Genomic DNA, 16,984 nt, shown 5'->3' with positions numbered 1-16,984 from the left:
ACAGACAAAAATAGATAAACAGATAATCTGTATAAATAATAATAGGAAAATAATAAGGAAAACCAGGAAAACAGAGACAGAAAGAGAGAGGGGGACAAGGGGCATAGGGGGGGGGGGAGGGGAGGTACAAAAATATGTATATAAAAAACAAAAACAAAAACAGTGTATTCATATTCGTCCACGCCTTTTCTGCTCATTCTCCTTTTATTATGCCATTACGTCTATCCTGCAGTTGTTGGAATGGATTGCCATCGCCATGTTGACGCATACCGTTCAATTTCTTCTTATTCTACATATAGGAGGCATTTGCAAAAAACCCCAAATCATTAATATAATAATCCTCAAGATATATATATATATATATATATATATATGAAGTATTTTACTTTTTTCTTTTTCAATAACATTTCGTCCTCTTCTTCATCTTCATTAAACTCTTTCAACAAACGCCGTTTCCTGGCTTCATCGGCAAGACTACGATCCACTGAATTCATTTCACCAGTCCAACTTTTCACTGAAAATTACTTTTATAATAAATAAATGCACTGGAAAGATCAATAATTTCTACAACCTGAAGGTCCCAAAGCGCAGCCAGTGTAACTTTTCAAATGTTTCAGCAAATCAGCATGATCTACAAAACAGTGTAAAAAGCAATGTTAAAATAAATTTAACGTATGAATAATAATTCTCTCATAAAAATATCAAATGAAAGACAAAAAGAAAAATAAGAAAATTAAATAAAAACGTACTATCGCTAAGGCTACTGCTACTGTTCGACCGCTGTTGCTTAATGAGGGAGTTGCTTCGGCTCGACGATGATGATGCTGATACATCCCTAGAAAAAATTGACAAATCAAGAAAATAAAACTACTCGAAATACAACCAAATCAACAACATACCGACTAGTGAAAAACCGTTTTGGTTTTTCGGCATGTTGCTTTGAATGCTCTTCCTCCATTTTCACAGAGAAGATATCTCTGCGATCGTTGTCGCGATCATCATCATCATCATCATTGTCACTGGGAAGATTACCAGCGCATAAATCCGACGATTCAGCACCATTCACACTGCTAATTTTCTTTCTTTAACAAAAAACAGTTAAGAAAGAAAAATAATTAAAATGGAATAATAACACTGATAATAATAACAAACAATGTACTCTGCATTAACATCCTCCTTGCATTGGACGTTATCAGATAAGAATGGGACTTTCCGAACACTGTGATCAAAGAAGCGATTCACAGATTTAGATGATGAACTGAACGAAGCAGGTTTATTAACAGGTGCAACATCTGGTGATGAGTCTGTGTGGCTGCCTCCTGGCACAGTCCCAAAACTTTCTTCTTCTTCTTCTTCTTCATCATCGTCAACATCTTCTTCTTCGCCTTCGAATTCTTCTTCTTCTCCTATAACTACTATTTCGTCGTCGTCTTCAACATCATCATCTTCTCCTTCTCTTTCCTCAAATTCGTTATTTGAATCTTTAGATGGAGTATTTGTTGCGGAATGCTAAAATATAAACAATACCATAAAAAAGAATTTAAAAAATTATTCACAATTGCAAATATTTCAATTTGAAAAAAGTACCCCTGTAGACGAAATTGAATACATCTTCTCATCCATACTTGGCGAAGATGAAATTTCCGCTTCGTCAAATTCCAAACTGGAAATAGCATTTCCTTGGACACATCTAAAATTAGAACAAAATAAAAAAATTTGCATACACACAAATATTTTGGGAAAAATAATTAGCAAAAAAAACAGCAATTTACTTCGGTGGATCGGCAGTTTCATCTGAAGTGTTGTCATCTTCGTATGGGACCAAACTTTTCACAACATGGGTTTGGCTCTTTTTCAAAAGTGACACTTTCTCCACCTTACTGCTGTCACCAGCATCTTGCCGCTTCATCTTGCTATTGCTCAATGCGGAACCATTTGTAACAACAACTTTGTGCTTCAAGTTGATTTGCAACGGTTTAATATTGTTCTCCACTGTTACTGATCTCGGTTTGAATACTAAACAATATAAATTGAATATAAAAAAAAAGAAAAAAAAACTACATGCCCCCTCCTCCTCTTCCTCTCATTTGCTTACGACATATTTTATTCTTGACTATATTCGTCGTCGCAGATACTGGTGGCTGGACCTTTGAAAAAAAGAAAAACAAAAATCACAATTATTACTGTTCACATTTCTATTTGAAATATTTCTTTCTATTCCACTCACAGGATGAATGTCAAGCTTCGCTTGCGGTTTGACAGTGGCTGTCGGCGTAGTGACGCGCACGTAGAATAATACATAAGCGGATGCTTTCAACGCACTCTCGCTCGATACGGGACAAACACGCGAATCATCCATCAAATGCCATTGTCCCAGAGGGTTACAAACAAACGCATAATAGTGACCCGAGTTCGTTGAGCGGCCGTTGTGAATCACTACTCCATAAAGTCTGTAATTAACAGGAGGTCCCTAAAACAATACCATTCATGATTAATAATATCACCACTACCACTACAGTACGTGTTAGTTACCTGCTTTTCCGTCATAAATGGTCGTAAATTCATACGATCCGAGTAGCCAATATGACGGTCAATCTTGCCAAAATGGTCAAAACGCTTCAAATGGATCGTGAGCACATTTGGGGCAGAATGAATAGTCAAAATTTTCCTCGCCGATACCCGTCTCTTACACCTAAATGAAACTTGTTGAAATCGACAAATTTTTTGCATTTGTCCATTAAAAAAAAGTCCATTCATACATACCGTGGACAATTGTACGCATCATCATTTGACAACGTTTCCATTTTTGTATAATGTGCCATGGCATGCTCGACAGTATTCCACTGCTTGATTTCCAAACTCAAATCCAAAAACGGATCATAAATTACCGACACGTATTGACAATTGTTGCAAACAACTAAAACACATATACTGGTAAATATGTAATAATCATTTTAAAGCAAATAAATAAATAAATAAATAAATAAATAAATTTCACATACTCTGACTACGATGAAAACCACCAAATATGCGACTAATTATCGATGTTTCCTGGGTAAAAATATCCAGGCTGCAAGAAAAAAATAATAATAAAATTTTAAACTATGAAGCAAACAAACAAACAAACAAATATATATATACTTTCTGCCACGATATGGAAATAACGCCGCATTTTGCATGGCATCGACAAAGTAGCGAAGAAATTCGTGCGCATCTTCTTGACGACCATGTGAATGCGATTTCATAACACCTTAATAAAAAAACAAAACGATTAAAAATTCAGTTGAACGTCGACAGAATTCAATTTACATCGAATATGCTGTGCAATATGAGTTGGAGAAAATGAACCACTGTTGGATTTGGCTGCCGCAAAAACACGCTTCACATGACTGCGCAAAGCACAGATAGCACAAAATCCATTAGTACCCGGACCTGAAATCAGTGGACAATTTGTCAAAGAATTAAACGATTAATTTCAATTCATTTCTTCTCCTCTACAACTGCATTCCTATGTACTTGATCGCAATACTACTACTCACACAACTGTCGGCCATGCTCGCCAGAAGTCAAATAATTAGCCATGGGCGGTGTATTTGTCAACACTTGAAGAACACTGTTCATGAAGCACGTGTTTCCAAGATTCTGCAAACCGACACCTGAAAAATCATCCCGACGATGATTAAACAAACTAATGTAAAACAAAAAAAAGAAAAGAAAAGCTAACATTCACCTGTAGAAGACTGATTTTCTGCATTCCAAGTGAGCTTCAATTTGTGCAACGGATACAAATCAAACTGTGGAACTGGCAACCCATCGCAGGTATGCGACGACAAAGAAACTGAAGCTAAATAATCAAGCAAATTCATTAAAAAAATTCAAATTCTCAAAGCCCAAAGCAAGGCGATAAATAATAAATGGAATAACAATAATTAATTAATTACTCGTAGGACTGTTTTCCGAATCGGTTCCGTTACAGTCTTCTGATTTTGCCAACATCGTACTTTTATTCAAACAAATGTATTTTGAGGAGTACAATTCCGTTTGATGGTTAAAAGGTTTTTTCGCAGGCACAAACTAAAGTTAAAAGAAACGCAATTCAAATTCAGCTGCCAAAAAATATTTGCAAGCATTGCAGATCTATTTCAATACCTAATTTTAGAATAAAAAATATTAATTTTATCCAAAAAAACTGTAATTTACAGCTTATATTATACCTTACTAATTTTATCCAGAAAAATTCTCAAAAATACATTTCAACTGTGCATAAAAGCAAAACATAAATTAACGTTCAGTTTAACAAACAGAAAGCACAACATTTTCTTCAATCTGTGCTAAAAACTGAAATACCAAAATCAAAAAGAAAAAATTTTCCAACATGCTCTGCACTGAAATAAAAGCTTGATAAAAAAAATTTCACAAAAAATAATAACCAAATAACAGGCAGCAATAGGATAATAACTACCGCTACATGTCTAACTTAAATTTCTGTTCAACAATGAAAAACAAGTTGAATATTACATAATTACTTTTTCAATAAACAATATCAACAATTAGTTACCTTGATTTGCAAAAAAACATTTTAATCATAAATTAATTAAGCAATTTTAGATGTTTTAAATGGAATACATTTTTCGTTTGTTTCGTTGTTCATCAACGCAATCAGACGGTAGTTAAAAGTGAAGCACAGGTATAAAACAAAAAATACTCGGCAAAAAATATTTCAAATATAAATAACATAAAATAAAATTATTCTGAAGCATAAAAATAAAACCAATTCATAAAAAATAAGGAACGCTAATTAAAAAATTAAATTAAAATCAATGTGACTATTTTCACAAAGTTGAAAATCAGTAAAAAGCTTAAAATTCTTCCACATACAACTAGCTAACTAAAAAAATAAAAAAACAGAAAAAAATTACTAGTGAAAATGTGTAAAAAATTAAATCGGAAAACGAATACTCGCTTATGTAAAAGAAATTTCTATATAAAAACCATAACAAAACAACATATTTACAACACTATCAGCAACTCTTTTAAAAAATTATTCCCACTGGAAAATTGAAAACTGAAATTTCGATGTTATTCGCAAAAGTAAAATGTAAAACTAACAGCAGAAGACGTATCTGTACATGTGTAAAAATGTACACTTAATTCAACTGTTTAATATTTTTATAAGTATTTAAAAGCACTAAATATACTTGAACATCAACATCGCAGTAATATAAAATCAATCGATCGAATCAAATCGATCTACTGCTCAAGCATGAGTGAACAACTAACTCAGATAGTTTCTACAACAGAATATTTAAAATAACCATGCATGTTGGTAGAAATACAAAAATATGCCATTTCAAATTCAAGTTAAAATTTAAAACGTTCAAATAAATGAATAAATATGTGCAACTAAGTGCTACAAATTTTGGACAAATAAACCAAATACTACATCTACAGTATACAAAAAAACAGGTACCCTAATTTAAGTAAAATTAAAAAAAACAATACAGTCTTCGTAAGGCGGGAAAGGATAAAAACAGCATTCGTTTTATAAAAAAGAAACGAAATGAAGCTGTGCCCATTGTTCCAAAAAGGAATGCGATTTCTTAAATTTTATACGTTAAAACTAATTTTTCAAAAAGTGACAAATTAGTCCAAGGACAAAAAAACAAGGACAAAAGGACAAATTGTTCGCGGTTGTTATATACACTTGTTGTTAATCAAAAAATCATCCGCAAATTTTTGCTTACAAGAATAAGCTCATCAGAGTGACTTGAAGAAAAGGCATGTTAACAAATAAAGTTAATTTAGATAAACTAAAATCAATAGCAAAGAGAAAGATTCAGAGAAATGGAACTGTACAGCGTCACTAGAAACGGATCGATAATGTATATGAATGAACTGATGCAATTAAGAAACAAAACAACTGAATAAAAACAGAAACGCAGACAAGCATATTACGGCCAATAAATGGAACTGGCAATTTGCCAACTTAAAAACTTTTGCAATAAATATGAATAAATAAAAAAATATAAAATTTTCACTTGAAGTTAAAAAAAGTAAAATTCAGAACATAGTATAAAACGACACAGATGTTTTTTAATAAAAAATACAGTATCATCGATACATAAAAATTAGTTGAAAAGAAAAATTATACAGTTGCATGAAACTCTAAGATATTAAAAAAAATAATTTCGAAAAAATTTCTTATGCAATAACTGCTAGAAAAACACCACGGACTACTGTAAGCTGAAAGTTGAAAACATGTTTATCTACAGAATCATGAAATGCAAAATAGTTTTTGGAAAAACTGAGACCATCACAAATCGGAACAAGATAATATGGCATTTCAACGTACCTGGAGTGTTGTGTTTAAAATTATTTGAATGTCGTTACAAAGTTTCTTGTCAATACCGCTTTGCACCGCACTCTTGCCAAGAAGGCTTTCTTTGATACGCTGATCAAGGGACATTCTTCGCTAGCAGCGGCATAGTTCGCTTCGCCACGTTAGCACGAAGTCACGAATAAACTTTAATGCCAAACTGCCCACTGATACACGACGGTGTGTTGATTGGTGTTTGTCCGTTCAACTCAATTATACTTTTTACACGTAAAAATTATGCAACAGTTGATAACAGATATATTGTCAGAGACCAAATATCAAGCCGCAAGTCGCAAAATTTTTTCTACAGTAAGACAAATACCTATCAACTAAATACATAAGTACAGAGATATTCTTCAGTTAAAATATGTCGCCTAAAAAATGTAAATTTCAAAAATAGTTATTTTATTCACTATTATAATAAAATGTTGCTTTTTTTAAATTAAAATAGCTATTTTCTGATTATATTACAGGTGTAAATTGTCATAAACTACTTCTTTACATGATTGTCTCATTTTGCTTTTATTCTTTATACACTGTACAATTTTACAAAATTACTATTATCGTACACCTGATTAATTTTAAAGATGTTCACCAATTGATAAATTCAACTTTAATCTGTCGTTATAACTGCAGCTGTTCCGTTCATGAATTTAAGCATTCATGAAAGCGTGATTTGATTTTTTCCGAATTGTTTCTTTGCTTTTGCGACATAATAAATAAAAATTTTCATTATTACTTTCAATAATTACATTGCCCTAATTTCATCTCTACAGTATCCCATAGCTTACTGTAAGATTTGCAAGTACCTTTATAATTAGCATAATCCATGGTATATATTTTGCCGTAAGCAAAAAATTTGCTGTCAGTATGAAATTCAGCACTACTAGTTATAAAAAAGGCCTGTTCTTATCGCTTGTGCTATTTGCTCAATGTTTATCAAATCTTGGCTTAAAACAAATGTTTTTTAAAATAAAAACACCATTTTTCAGCTGCTTTTAGCTCAAGATTTGCAATTCACTCGTGACTCTTTTCGATGAGCTGATGTCGAACACATGCCCGTTATAACGAACATCTGTTCCTCCCAGGTGAATGTAAAAAACAGCTTATTGGAGTTGTCTTCCTGTGTTTTTTTCCTATTCGCATGTGCTCTCCATATAAACGCGGTTAGCTTTTCTTTTTTTTTCTTTGAATACATGGCCAATGAAGAGATCATGTTTTTTTGCCAATAACTGTGTAAAAAAGGAAGACTTAAAACTCGATTGGTGTATAATGATGTTGAAGCACCGCACTATAAAAGTAATAAATGAATAATCCAAGCGTTTCCTCGCTTGATTATAATAAAACTTTACAACCTTTACAAAAAGCAACAACTCTGAGAAACTATTAAGTAATGAGATAAAACGGCAGCTGCATTGCTTTCTGAAATTACAAGAACGACTGGCACAGAAAACGAACAAAAAATAAAACTGTACATACGAAACATTCACACCAAAAAATAAATGAATAAATAGTACACACTGAATAAAAATAAAATAAGATAACTGGTGAGCACAAGGCAGTTGTCATAGATGAACAAAATGCCTCATTTCTGCTGATTTCATTCTGCTTGCACAGTGGACAGAGGAAGTCAGCTTTTTATAACCGGGCGCAAGTTACTTTTCTTCTTCTTTTTGTTCATTTTAATTACAAAAAGCTACACTTCTGGATATAAATCAAGACTTAAATAAGAGGTCGGCACAAATCCATCCGATTCTGATGTTGTGCTGTTCACTTTTCTAATTTTGGTCCACCCGTCGCCGGTATCAATTTCCAAAACAAGCAACTGCTCATTTTCATGCACCGATGTTGTGCCTTCAGTAGTACCTATATGATGCAGCATTGTAAACAAAATTGCAATTATCAATGACGGTTTCAATGAGGCAATTCAAAATCAGACAATTTCATGTCACAAATTGCACACATACACACAACTCTTACCATCAAAATCGTACAGAGCCACTGCTTTTCCGAGAATGATCACGCTATCCATATCCTGATTGTAATACATATTATTGTTGGCCGATTCGCAACTGTCTGAATCGACGTGTGGTAAGCTACCTTCTGAAGTCACATTGGTGAACCTAAAAAAAGCCAAAGAAAAAGCGTGCATCTACAAGTCGTCCAACAACAACAATAACAAAATTAAATTCACTCACGAATTTATATCTTGACTAGAACTATTCCGCTGACTTATGTCAGAATTGTGCGACAATGAATCATCGCTGACACTGCTCCTCTTGAGCGGCCTTACCGATGGCACCACCGGTATACCAACAGCAGCATTAATTGGCACGTTGAGTCGAGAACTGGCTTCACTGAGAAGACTTTTCAACCTGTGAAGCTCTTCCATGGCCAAATTAATCTCACTGTCACATCTCGATAATTCAACTTCAACAGATGCCAAATTACCATACTGAGGTTTCTCCGTGTATAGTGTAATCATTTTCAACAAACCCTGCCTAAAATGATTCATTTTTGCTCAATTACAGTTCAGATAATGAACCATAAACAGAATCTTCATTCAAGCTGATACTTTTCAGAATGCTTTTTCTCTATCACTCTTTCACATTCGCGCAATTTCGCCTGAATACGTTTGCACTGCTGTGATGGTGGCAACTCGTTGAAATCTTTCTTATCTTCAGACCACTACAACAATTTTTGTTTTCAAAAATTAGATTATAAAAAAGAAAAAGCATTTTTGAATTGATCTCAAATGACATTTTGCAATTTCAATAAAATAAACAGTGCAAAATTATATTTTAACTACAAATATACACCAAAACTCACGACAATAAAACCCAGCAAATTGCATTACTCAAAATTACCTCAAATAATAAATGCATACATAATATTCAAAAAAATAGTTGTAAAACACAAATAAGCACAAAAATTCACCCTGGACATAATTGCATAATTGCATGTCGAACGTCCCATGCCAACAAATGTAATTATTTTCAAACAGAACTTCACTATTCCTATTATTACATATTTGAGTAAAAGTCTACAGTACAAAAGTAAAAAAAATTACACCTTAATTATAATGTGAAAATAGACTTTCATTGTAAAATAAAAAAATAATGAATTTTAATTTTCAACTGATAAAAATTTACCTTGTGCCCGAAAAGTTTCCGCAAAGTGCCACCTTTCTTTCTTCCAGAATAAGCACGATTGAGCTGTTTAAAGTCGGGTTTAGGCATTCCGTCTGCACCTTCGTCTGGTTCATGTCCATTGGCCAAATCATCTGCTGCGGCACCATTTGAGGTGGCCGTTTCCGGGCCGAGATCCAAAAAGCCGAAATCTTCCGGGAGACCATAACCTGACCGATATCGTTCAATCACCAACTGCGAATCAGCCGCAGAGCTGATCTTGTCCACCTCTTTAAGCATGCCATCCAGACAGCGCAAAATAATTGGCAGAGTCGATTTTTCCACCTCTACACAACTTTGGAAGAGATGCTGAATTTTTAAAATTCTATCCTCGTCCATTTCTCGCAACTTCTTAAAAAAATACAAAAATCACACAATATTTAATATAAGATCAACTGCATATATTTTTAGAAAAATAAAACAATTACCTCAAGTACAGATGGCAACAGCTCCGTGTAGAATTGATGTTGACTTTCGTTAGTTTTACTCAACTCCAAAGCGTAAGTGCTTTTCGCATCATTTGCCTGTTGACTTTTGGATATTGAATTCAATTTCGCCTTGGCCACTTCAGCTCGGCTCAGTTGCAAGTCAACTTCAGCCTTTTCATACTTCTTTCTAGCGGACACTGCTTCATCATGAGCTTTGGCATATTCTTTATAAGTCTGAGCAATAATTTCATAATTTACAATTTGAATAAATTCTCTCACTGAAACAAATATACTTTTTTCATCGCTTCCACTGAAGCTACCCGATTTTGCTCTAATTTGTCAATTTCCGCAAGATGCTGAAAATATTGAAAAAAAATTAAAATAATCTATACTATTTATACTGATATTAAACACTGTTATTAATATTAAGATGGTTCTTACAAAGCAATACGTAGAAAAACTAATTAAAAGAAGTTGCAATAAATGTTATAAAATGTTATCAATGAATGTATATCATTTACACGTAAAATTATCTTAAGCAACATGTTAAAAATTATATTTCAAAAATAATTTAATATTAGTTCCTTTTTTCAGGAACTAGAAAATTTCTTTCAGAGAGAGAATTACAATTTTATCACACTTGTAGTAGAGCGGTTACAACAATAACAAAGTCTACCACTTGACAAAGTACCAATTGTACAAGTTGGTACATATAAAATAAATGCATAATATTGAACAATAAAAACTGGCTCATACTTTTTTTCTTTGCTCTTTGTACTCTTTGACTAATTTCCCAATTTCACCTATAATTCTTTCTTGCAAAGCGTCAGCCACCACTTCATGCTGACCCGCCATATCGCTGAGCTCGTTCAAAATTTCACTGAACGCATTCATATATGAATACCTTGAAAATATAATGAAAATATTTTCAACTGAAAATTTTTATTCTACTTCAATCTTACATTTCATCGTTTTCTTTCTTTTTAATTTGATGCTTCTTTGCCAAACCACTGAACAGAAAAAAAATAATGTACACCAAAACTATATATACATATACATATACACATAATAAATTAACAAAACTTTTCTATTAAAAAAACTGTTTTTGAATAACAAATGTTCCTTGAAAAATGATTTAAATATCCCACTCAGCTTAATCATGATTTAGATTGTAATAGAATATTTGTTTTCATATTATTTTTTCTAATCACCATTACTGGCATCATATTTCCACAATCATTATCCTAAACTACCGCTATTATATTTCATTTTTCAATTATGAGTCCAATTAATTTATTTTTCAATTAATAAAATGCTACTATTTTTTGAAAGATGTTCAAAAAAAAGTAAAATAAAATATAAAGAAAAAATTATAATAGCGCACGTGTCCATCTGTTCAGCCGTATGTAATAAAAACCGCTGTGTAGCAGAAAAAGTTATTAATAAATTAAATGAATAAATAAATAGCGAATCGATGACAACAACAATCGCAGTGTTTTAACTGTTTCATAAAATATGGGACAAATGTTTGTCAAAATGTCAATAATAAAGATAATTAAAAAGCGAAGCTGGTCAACAACTGACAAAATGAACAGCTGCCTCCAATATGCAAAAAGACTGCATTTTATCCTGCATCCCTTGTTGGATTTCAAGTTGTAAATCTTGCAGAGAGACAAACACAAACGACGACGCTTCACCCTCTCCTCAATCTGTGCACAACAACTTCACACAGCTGACGCAATTCAAAGCTGACAAATGTTATTTATTATTCAAAAAGTGGAAAAGAATGTGGAAAATTGTTGAAAAATTTTTACTCAATTTTCTCCTGCAAATGGTGGGATTTAATTTTAATTTTCAAAATTAGCCCGGCTTGAATTGGAAAACTGATCGCCTTGAACGCGCAAAATGGCTTGGTTGTCAATTTTCCTGCTTGGGTCGTCAACGTTGTTGAAAATCAACGCTGACACAGACATACAGATCGATGCTGACCGCTTTTTCCATTATAATTAAGCCAATACGCACGGCGGGAAAAATTCAATATCCATCTTGACAGTTACATTGCGCCTGCAGAAAACGACCTGAAAATGTTGTCAAATGAAGCCAAAAATGCTTCATCACTAACCTCCTCTCTTTAACCTCGAGCCTGATTTAAATGCTTCATTTTCAATCAGCCAGCCAGCTAAGCAGGCAATAAGCTGAAGGGCTTGTTGAGTTGCTAGCCCGTTGGAGACTATCCCCCCTTTTGAGAAGAAATATCGAATCGACTTGGTTCAATGCAACAATGACAATAACGTCAAAAATGATGATTAACCGCTTGCTCACATACACCAAGGGCAATGACTTGCTTGCAGCTCGGACCAGCCAGCCGAGTCGTTCTTGGCACGACGGCACGAGAATAAGCAAAAGGAGAGAAAAAAAATGCCCAATGACTAACTACTGCTATAGTGGAAATAATTCAATCAGCTCATCCTGCTGCTGCTGCTGCATGCAGTACACTGGCACACAAGACTAAATATTTGCTCAACAAGCCAACGCACAGGTCAGTCTCAACTGGCTAGCACGTCTTATTCTGAACAAAAAAGCCTACGCGTGTCAGAATCAACCAGCATCATCATCATCATTATTCATCAGTGTCCATGTTGCAATAAACATCAATGATGATTCATCAGAGAAAAAAAAATAAAATACCACCCACGCGTACAAGTATACATACATGTCCATTGAAAAAGAAAAGAAAAATTAAAACTTCATACTGTTCTCAATCCAACATCTAACCTGAAAATCGTATTTTTGTTTACATTCAAAAAAAAGTTTTTGTCCCAAGCTTGCAAACGTCAGCGTTTGCGAAATTCCAGTTGCAAGCTGCGAATAAGATCGACACTCGCCAACTGGCTTGTAATACAACAGCAAACTGGATTTTTAAAACACTTTCGTCGAGGAAAACACTGACACCTAGGCTAAATGATGAACAAACCGGTCGCTAAAAGTCGACCTCACATTTTTGGCCAAGGCAGACAGATAACAAAAGCTAATTTTCCACTTTGCTCACCACAACGATAACAAAACTGACAAACAAAATTCTGTTGTCACATTATGATAAAATTTAAAAAAACAAACAAACAAAATTTTTTTTGAAATAAACTACATACCGTAAACTTGATGCGTATTGCAATTCCACTGAACATCGGTCCTTGATGAAAGCGGCATAACGTTCGAGAAATTCAATGCCTTTTAATGTATGAGCCGAAATACTGTTCGTTTGATCCTAAACATGCAATGCGTGTGAATTTGAATTATATACTTCGCTTTTTCTGTTTTGTTTATAAGCTTCAACAAATCAAATTTATCAACACTTATAGTGTGGAAATTTTTTTTACCATAACGTAAAAATCCAAATGATTTTGCACAAGAGGCAATTGATTTAAAGCACCTTTGGCCGCTTTAAACGGCTGCATGCAAATCAAGCTTAGCGTTGCCATTGAAAGAAAAATCAGCAGCCGCGCACTATTCAAGCAAACGGACAGAAGGAAAAATGAGCAATTGGTCAGTGGCTATCGCTGCCGGTCAAACAATGAAAGCCCTCCCACGCTGCTCCGAGCCAAGCTTCTTCCATACTGAGCTCTGATGCGTGTTCTCTGCTGAAGGCTGAGCAAATGTTCTAATTTCGCAGCTTGTAAATAATAATTCTCTTGCGAGTGTTCAGTGTTGTAAAGCAGTGGAAGGTAAAAACGACGGCAGCTAGGGTCATTTTACGGACAAGTAGTGTCAATCGAGATGCGCCAAGTGCAGTCCGAGCTAGGTCAGTAATGTTGAAGCTTCTCGTTCCACTAAACAGCTTCCATCGTTTAACGCTCTCAGCACTGACAAGCAGAAAGCCACTTCACACGCGCGTTCTTTTCCACTCAACATCTTACAGACTGGATTTCAAAAAGGTGTCGCCAATCTCAACTCAACATCCCAACTAGCTATTTCAGTTGCTCATCGACATCAATTTTAATTATTTAAAAAAAACAAACAACGCGGCAACAGCATAACCACTTACCCAAAGTTCCTTTCCCCAGCTCATCACGTTAAAACTGTGAACATCGAACTGTATAAATTACAGATTATATTCGCATTGCACAACCGTAGTGAATAGAACGTTTTTTTTCATAGTGCAAAATCGATGAAGCATGCGGGTACGGTTGACACTAAAATGATTGTCATGTTCAATTTTCTACTATTCAGTGTTCAGTCAATCAAAGTTTCAAATTATTTTTCAAATCTGCTAAAAAGAATCAACTTGAAAACAATTTAGAATTATTTACCAATATTATAAACAAAAATAACACTTTAAATTATTGTGTAATTCTTTAAATTCAATGATTTTTTTGAAAAAACAAAGAAATGAATGTTACATTTCAGTAGAAGTTTTTATAGTTTTCAATCTTTCACAATTATTCTGCAAAATTTTTATTATTTAGATTATTCAAATGTTCATAAAATACATAAGCATGGAAGAATCCCAGCTGCTGAACATATACAATGCTATACGCAGCAGATAGTAAACAACACGTCATAATTACTGATTACTAACAATGAAATTTAAATATCAACAATTTGATAGAATTTAGAATAACAAAACAAATTGAATACTCAACAAAATTACCAATAGCAACGCAGTCAATTAAATAATTCATTACATATTCGGTTATATGCATAACCATTCTTTCAGCTCATTCATTTCCATCAGTGCTGCCAATGTGACAAAATTTTTAACGTTTTTATAGAAAAATAATGTTTCTAACATAAAAATATTACACTATACATTAACAGTTTCTGTTTTTTTTTATTTTAGCACCATTTCGGTTCAATAATTACAGTTTTCTGATAATTATCATTCGGTTTTAATTATACTATAATTTTCTGAAAAGCTTTTGATGAAACTAAAAAGTTACTTCATTAACTTCGAGATTAAAACTGTATAAATACATCAAATAATAATACAAATGAACAAAAGCTATTCAATATGATAACAAAAGACGTATAATAACATAGTAATCATGAACCAACCCACTTTTGAAAACTTTCTAAATATAGTTCATGTATATACAGTAAGAAATGGGGTTTTACAAGAAAAACAGTAAAACTGCATGATAAATATTGCAGTTCAATAATCTTAATCATTTACTTCTTCACATGAGGCATTTAGAAAAACTTACTGTAAATTTGTGATAATCATGGTGCATTATATTTATATGTAAATTTACCAAAAATATTTTTCATTTATATTGAACTGAGTAATTATTTTTTTACTAAAATGCGTAAATTATTAAACGGAGTGGTAAAATATAGAGAGACTGCCCGTTCACAAGTTTTGAAAAGACTAAGACAAGTAAAAGAAGACTTTCACGTAAGTTCTTTCATGATAAAATGGCTTATTTTTGCTAATTACTTCTACAAAATTTTATGAAAAACATGTCTAGTGCTTGTTTAACAATAAAATTAAGCTATTTCACTTTTAGCCCGTCACTATTTTGTTTTCCTGCGTTGACGCTCGTTTAATCACATCGCGTGTCATGCAGCTAGACATAGGAGACGCATACATGGTTAAAAATCCTGGAAATATGATTCCTTGCACATATACATGTGGTAGTATTTTTTAAATGCTGTTTATTAGTTTGGAAAGAAGCTCGCTTTGGTTGCAGATCAAGCTGTCTTTTGAAAATTCAATAAGCTGTTAGATTGTTGTGGCATTCGAATCTTGCACTTGCTTTGCTTGTCAAATAATTCATCTTGCTCATAGTTATATTACAATTTTCTTTCTAAAAACAATTTTCAGCAAAGTTACAACAAAATGCTGCCGGTTTGAGCGCACTAGCATCCATAGAACTGGCGTGCTTAATGAAAAATGTTAAAGATATTGTTGTATGCGGTCACTCGGATTGCAGTGTTTGTAGAGAAACGCTTGCAAATAGAAAAATGCAAATTCAGTAATGAATTTCATTTCAGGCTATGAATCTACTTCATTCAATGGAACAGCGTGATGCAGAATGGAAGCCAGATGAACCATTAAAGTCATGGTTGCAAATTCACGGCTCTCCAAGTGTACAAAAATACAACTGCTTAATAAAAGGACAACAAGTACTTCAGTTTATTCCAGAATACCCATTCTTACAATTTTCAGCTAAAATTGACCCATCAGGGAAACTGACCAACGCTGACAAACTCTCCCAGGTAGTTTACAAATGATAAACGCCTTGCAATGAATATACTTCACTTTACTTCAGAGATTTTATTTTCATCCATTCATTCAATTTCAGATCCATTGTTTGCAGCAACTAGAAAACATTGCGTCACATCATTTTCTGCAAAAACGACTTCTGGAAGGTTTAGCCAAGTTGCACGCAGTCTGGTTTGACGTCACTGAAGGGAAGATGTACTATTTCAGTCGTAAACATGAAGAATTCGTCGATATAAACAAAGATACCATTTCATATTTCATTGAAGATTAATAAGTGAAAAGCACAAAGTAGAAGATGGCATACTGCTTATAACCAACGAAAATTCTTCACAGTGTCCAGTTCTAAAACAGTTCCTTAATGCTTTTAAATTACTTTAATCCCATTACAGTGCATTACAGTAGATTCCAAAAAAATTTATTCTTTTTATCGAGCGGTTCCCTTATCTAACATATCTTTAGCTTCGTTGATTTTTGCAGCTAAATACGGCGAACCTCCTCTATCAGGGTGATTCAATAACATTACACGTTTATGGGCTAACCGAATCCGTTCCTTACTGGCGTTAGCGCTGTGTAAAACAAAGAATAAAACATTCATTGTAAAACATTTATCACTTACTTTAGTCCTAAGATGAGGAAAGCTTCTCGTCGAGTCATTTTCTTTTCAAACCCACCTTGATAATACTTTGAAAACTAAACGAAAAAATTAAGTTAAGATTCACATTATGATCATTTTTCTGAAAAAAACACCCACCGTTCCCCCAGGGATTGC

The 16,984-nt window shown here is 33.4% G+C and overlaps 5 protein-coding genes across 5 annotated transcripts; 1 reads left to right on the top strand and 4 right to left on the bottom strand.

Moving 5' to 3' along the window:
- Positions 1-193: 193 nt before the first annotated feature.
- On the bottom strand, positions 194-6,466 carry Tsp_03783 (ubiquitin carboxyl- hydrolase family protein). The gene is made up of 22 exons (XM_003374539.1): positions 6,353-6,466; positions 5,558-5,599; positions 4,879-4,888; positions 4,303-4,385; positions 3,942-4,074; positions 3,731-3,844; positions 3,540-3,656; positions 3,310-3,432; positions 3,142-3,250; positions 3,003-3,070; positions 2,764-2,917; positions 2,533-2,692; positions 2,228-2,470; positions 2,096-2,147; positions 1,773-2,016; positions 1,588-1,690; positions 1,160-1,509; positions 915-1,082; positions 750-835; positions 572-631; positions 387-514; positions 194-289 (listed from the first exon to the last, which is right to left on the bottom strand). The coding sequence occupies exons 1-22, from the start codon at positions 6,464-6,466 to the stop codon at positions 194-196; spliced, it is 2,757 nt and encodes a 918-aa protein (XP_003374587.1).
- Positions 6,467-8,072: 1,606 nt separating this feature from the next.
- On the bottom strand, positions 8,073-10,886 carry Tsp_03782 (putative SH3 domain protein). The gene is made up of 8 exons (XM_003374538.1): positions 10,749-10,886; positions 10,286-10,348; positions 9,993-10,226; positions 9,529-9,915; positions 8,952-9,064; positions 8,575-8,877; positions 8,357-8,499; positions 8,073-8,242 (listed from the first exon to the last, which is right to left on the bottom strand). Exons 1-8 carry the CDS (start codon positions 10,884-10,886, stop codon positions 8,073-8,075), a joined length of 1,551 nt encoding a protein of 516 aa, XP_003374586.1.
- A 1,140-nt stretch (positions 10,887-12,026) lies between these two features.
- Tsp_03781 (putative ATP-dependent Clp protease proteolytic subunit 1) lies at positions 12,027-12,644 on the bottom strand. The gene is made up of 4 exons (XM_003374537.1): positions 12,596-12,644; positions 12,304-12,428; positions 12,115-12,256; positions 12,027-12,070 (listed from the first exon to the last, which is right to left on the bottom strand). The coding sequence occupies exons 1-4, from the start codon at positions 12,642-12,644 to the stop codon at positions 12,027-12,029; spliced, it is 360 nt and encodes a 119-aa protein (XP_003374585.1).
- A 95-nt stretch (positions 12,645-12,739) lies between these two features.
- On the bottom strand, positions 12,740-14,058 carry Tsp_03780 (formin-binding protein 1). Its single transcript, XM_003374536.1, has 3 exons — positions 14,035-14,058; positions 13,142-13,257; positions 12,740-12,767 (listed from the first exon to the last, which is right to left on the bottom strand). The coding sequence occupies exons 1-3, from the start codon at positions 14,056-14,058 to the stop codon at positions 12,740-12,742; spliced, it is 168 nt and encodes a 55-aa protein (XP_003374584.1).
- A 1,233-nt stretch (positions 14,059-15,291) lies between these two features.
- Positions 15,292-16,779, top strand: Tsp_03779 (carbonate dehydratase). The gene is made up of 7 exons (XM_003374535.1): positions 15,292-15,384; positions 15,497-15,626; positions 15,814-15,923; positions 15,984-16,208; positions 16,295-16,371; positions 16,482-16,554; positions 16,693-16,779. Exons 1-7 carry the CDS (start codon positions 15,292-15,294, stop codon positions 16,777-16,779), a joined length of 795 nt encoding a protein of 264 aa, XP_003374583.1.
- Positions 16,780-16,984: the final 205 nt, after the last annotated feature.

This window comes from Trichinella spiralis (genome assembly GCF_000181795.1).
Source record: "Trichinella spiralis strain ISS 195 chromosome Unknown Scfld5, whole genome shotgun sequence".
In the NCBI taxonomy this organism is placed as follows: domain Eukaryota; kingdom Metazoa; phylum Nematoda; class Enoplea; order Trichinellida; family Trichinellidae; genus Trichinella; species Trichinella spiralis.
The sequence above is the reverse complement of the archived record's forward strand: the minus strand, read 5'-3'. Positions and strand labels throughout refer to the sequence as shown.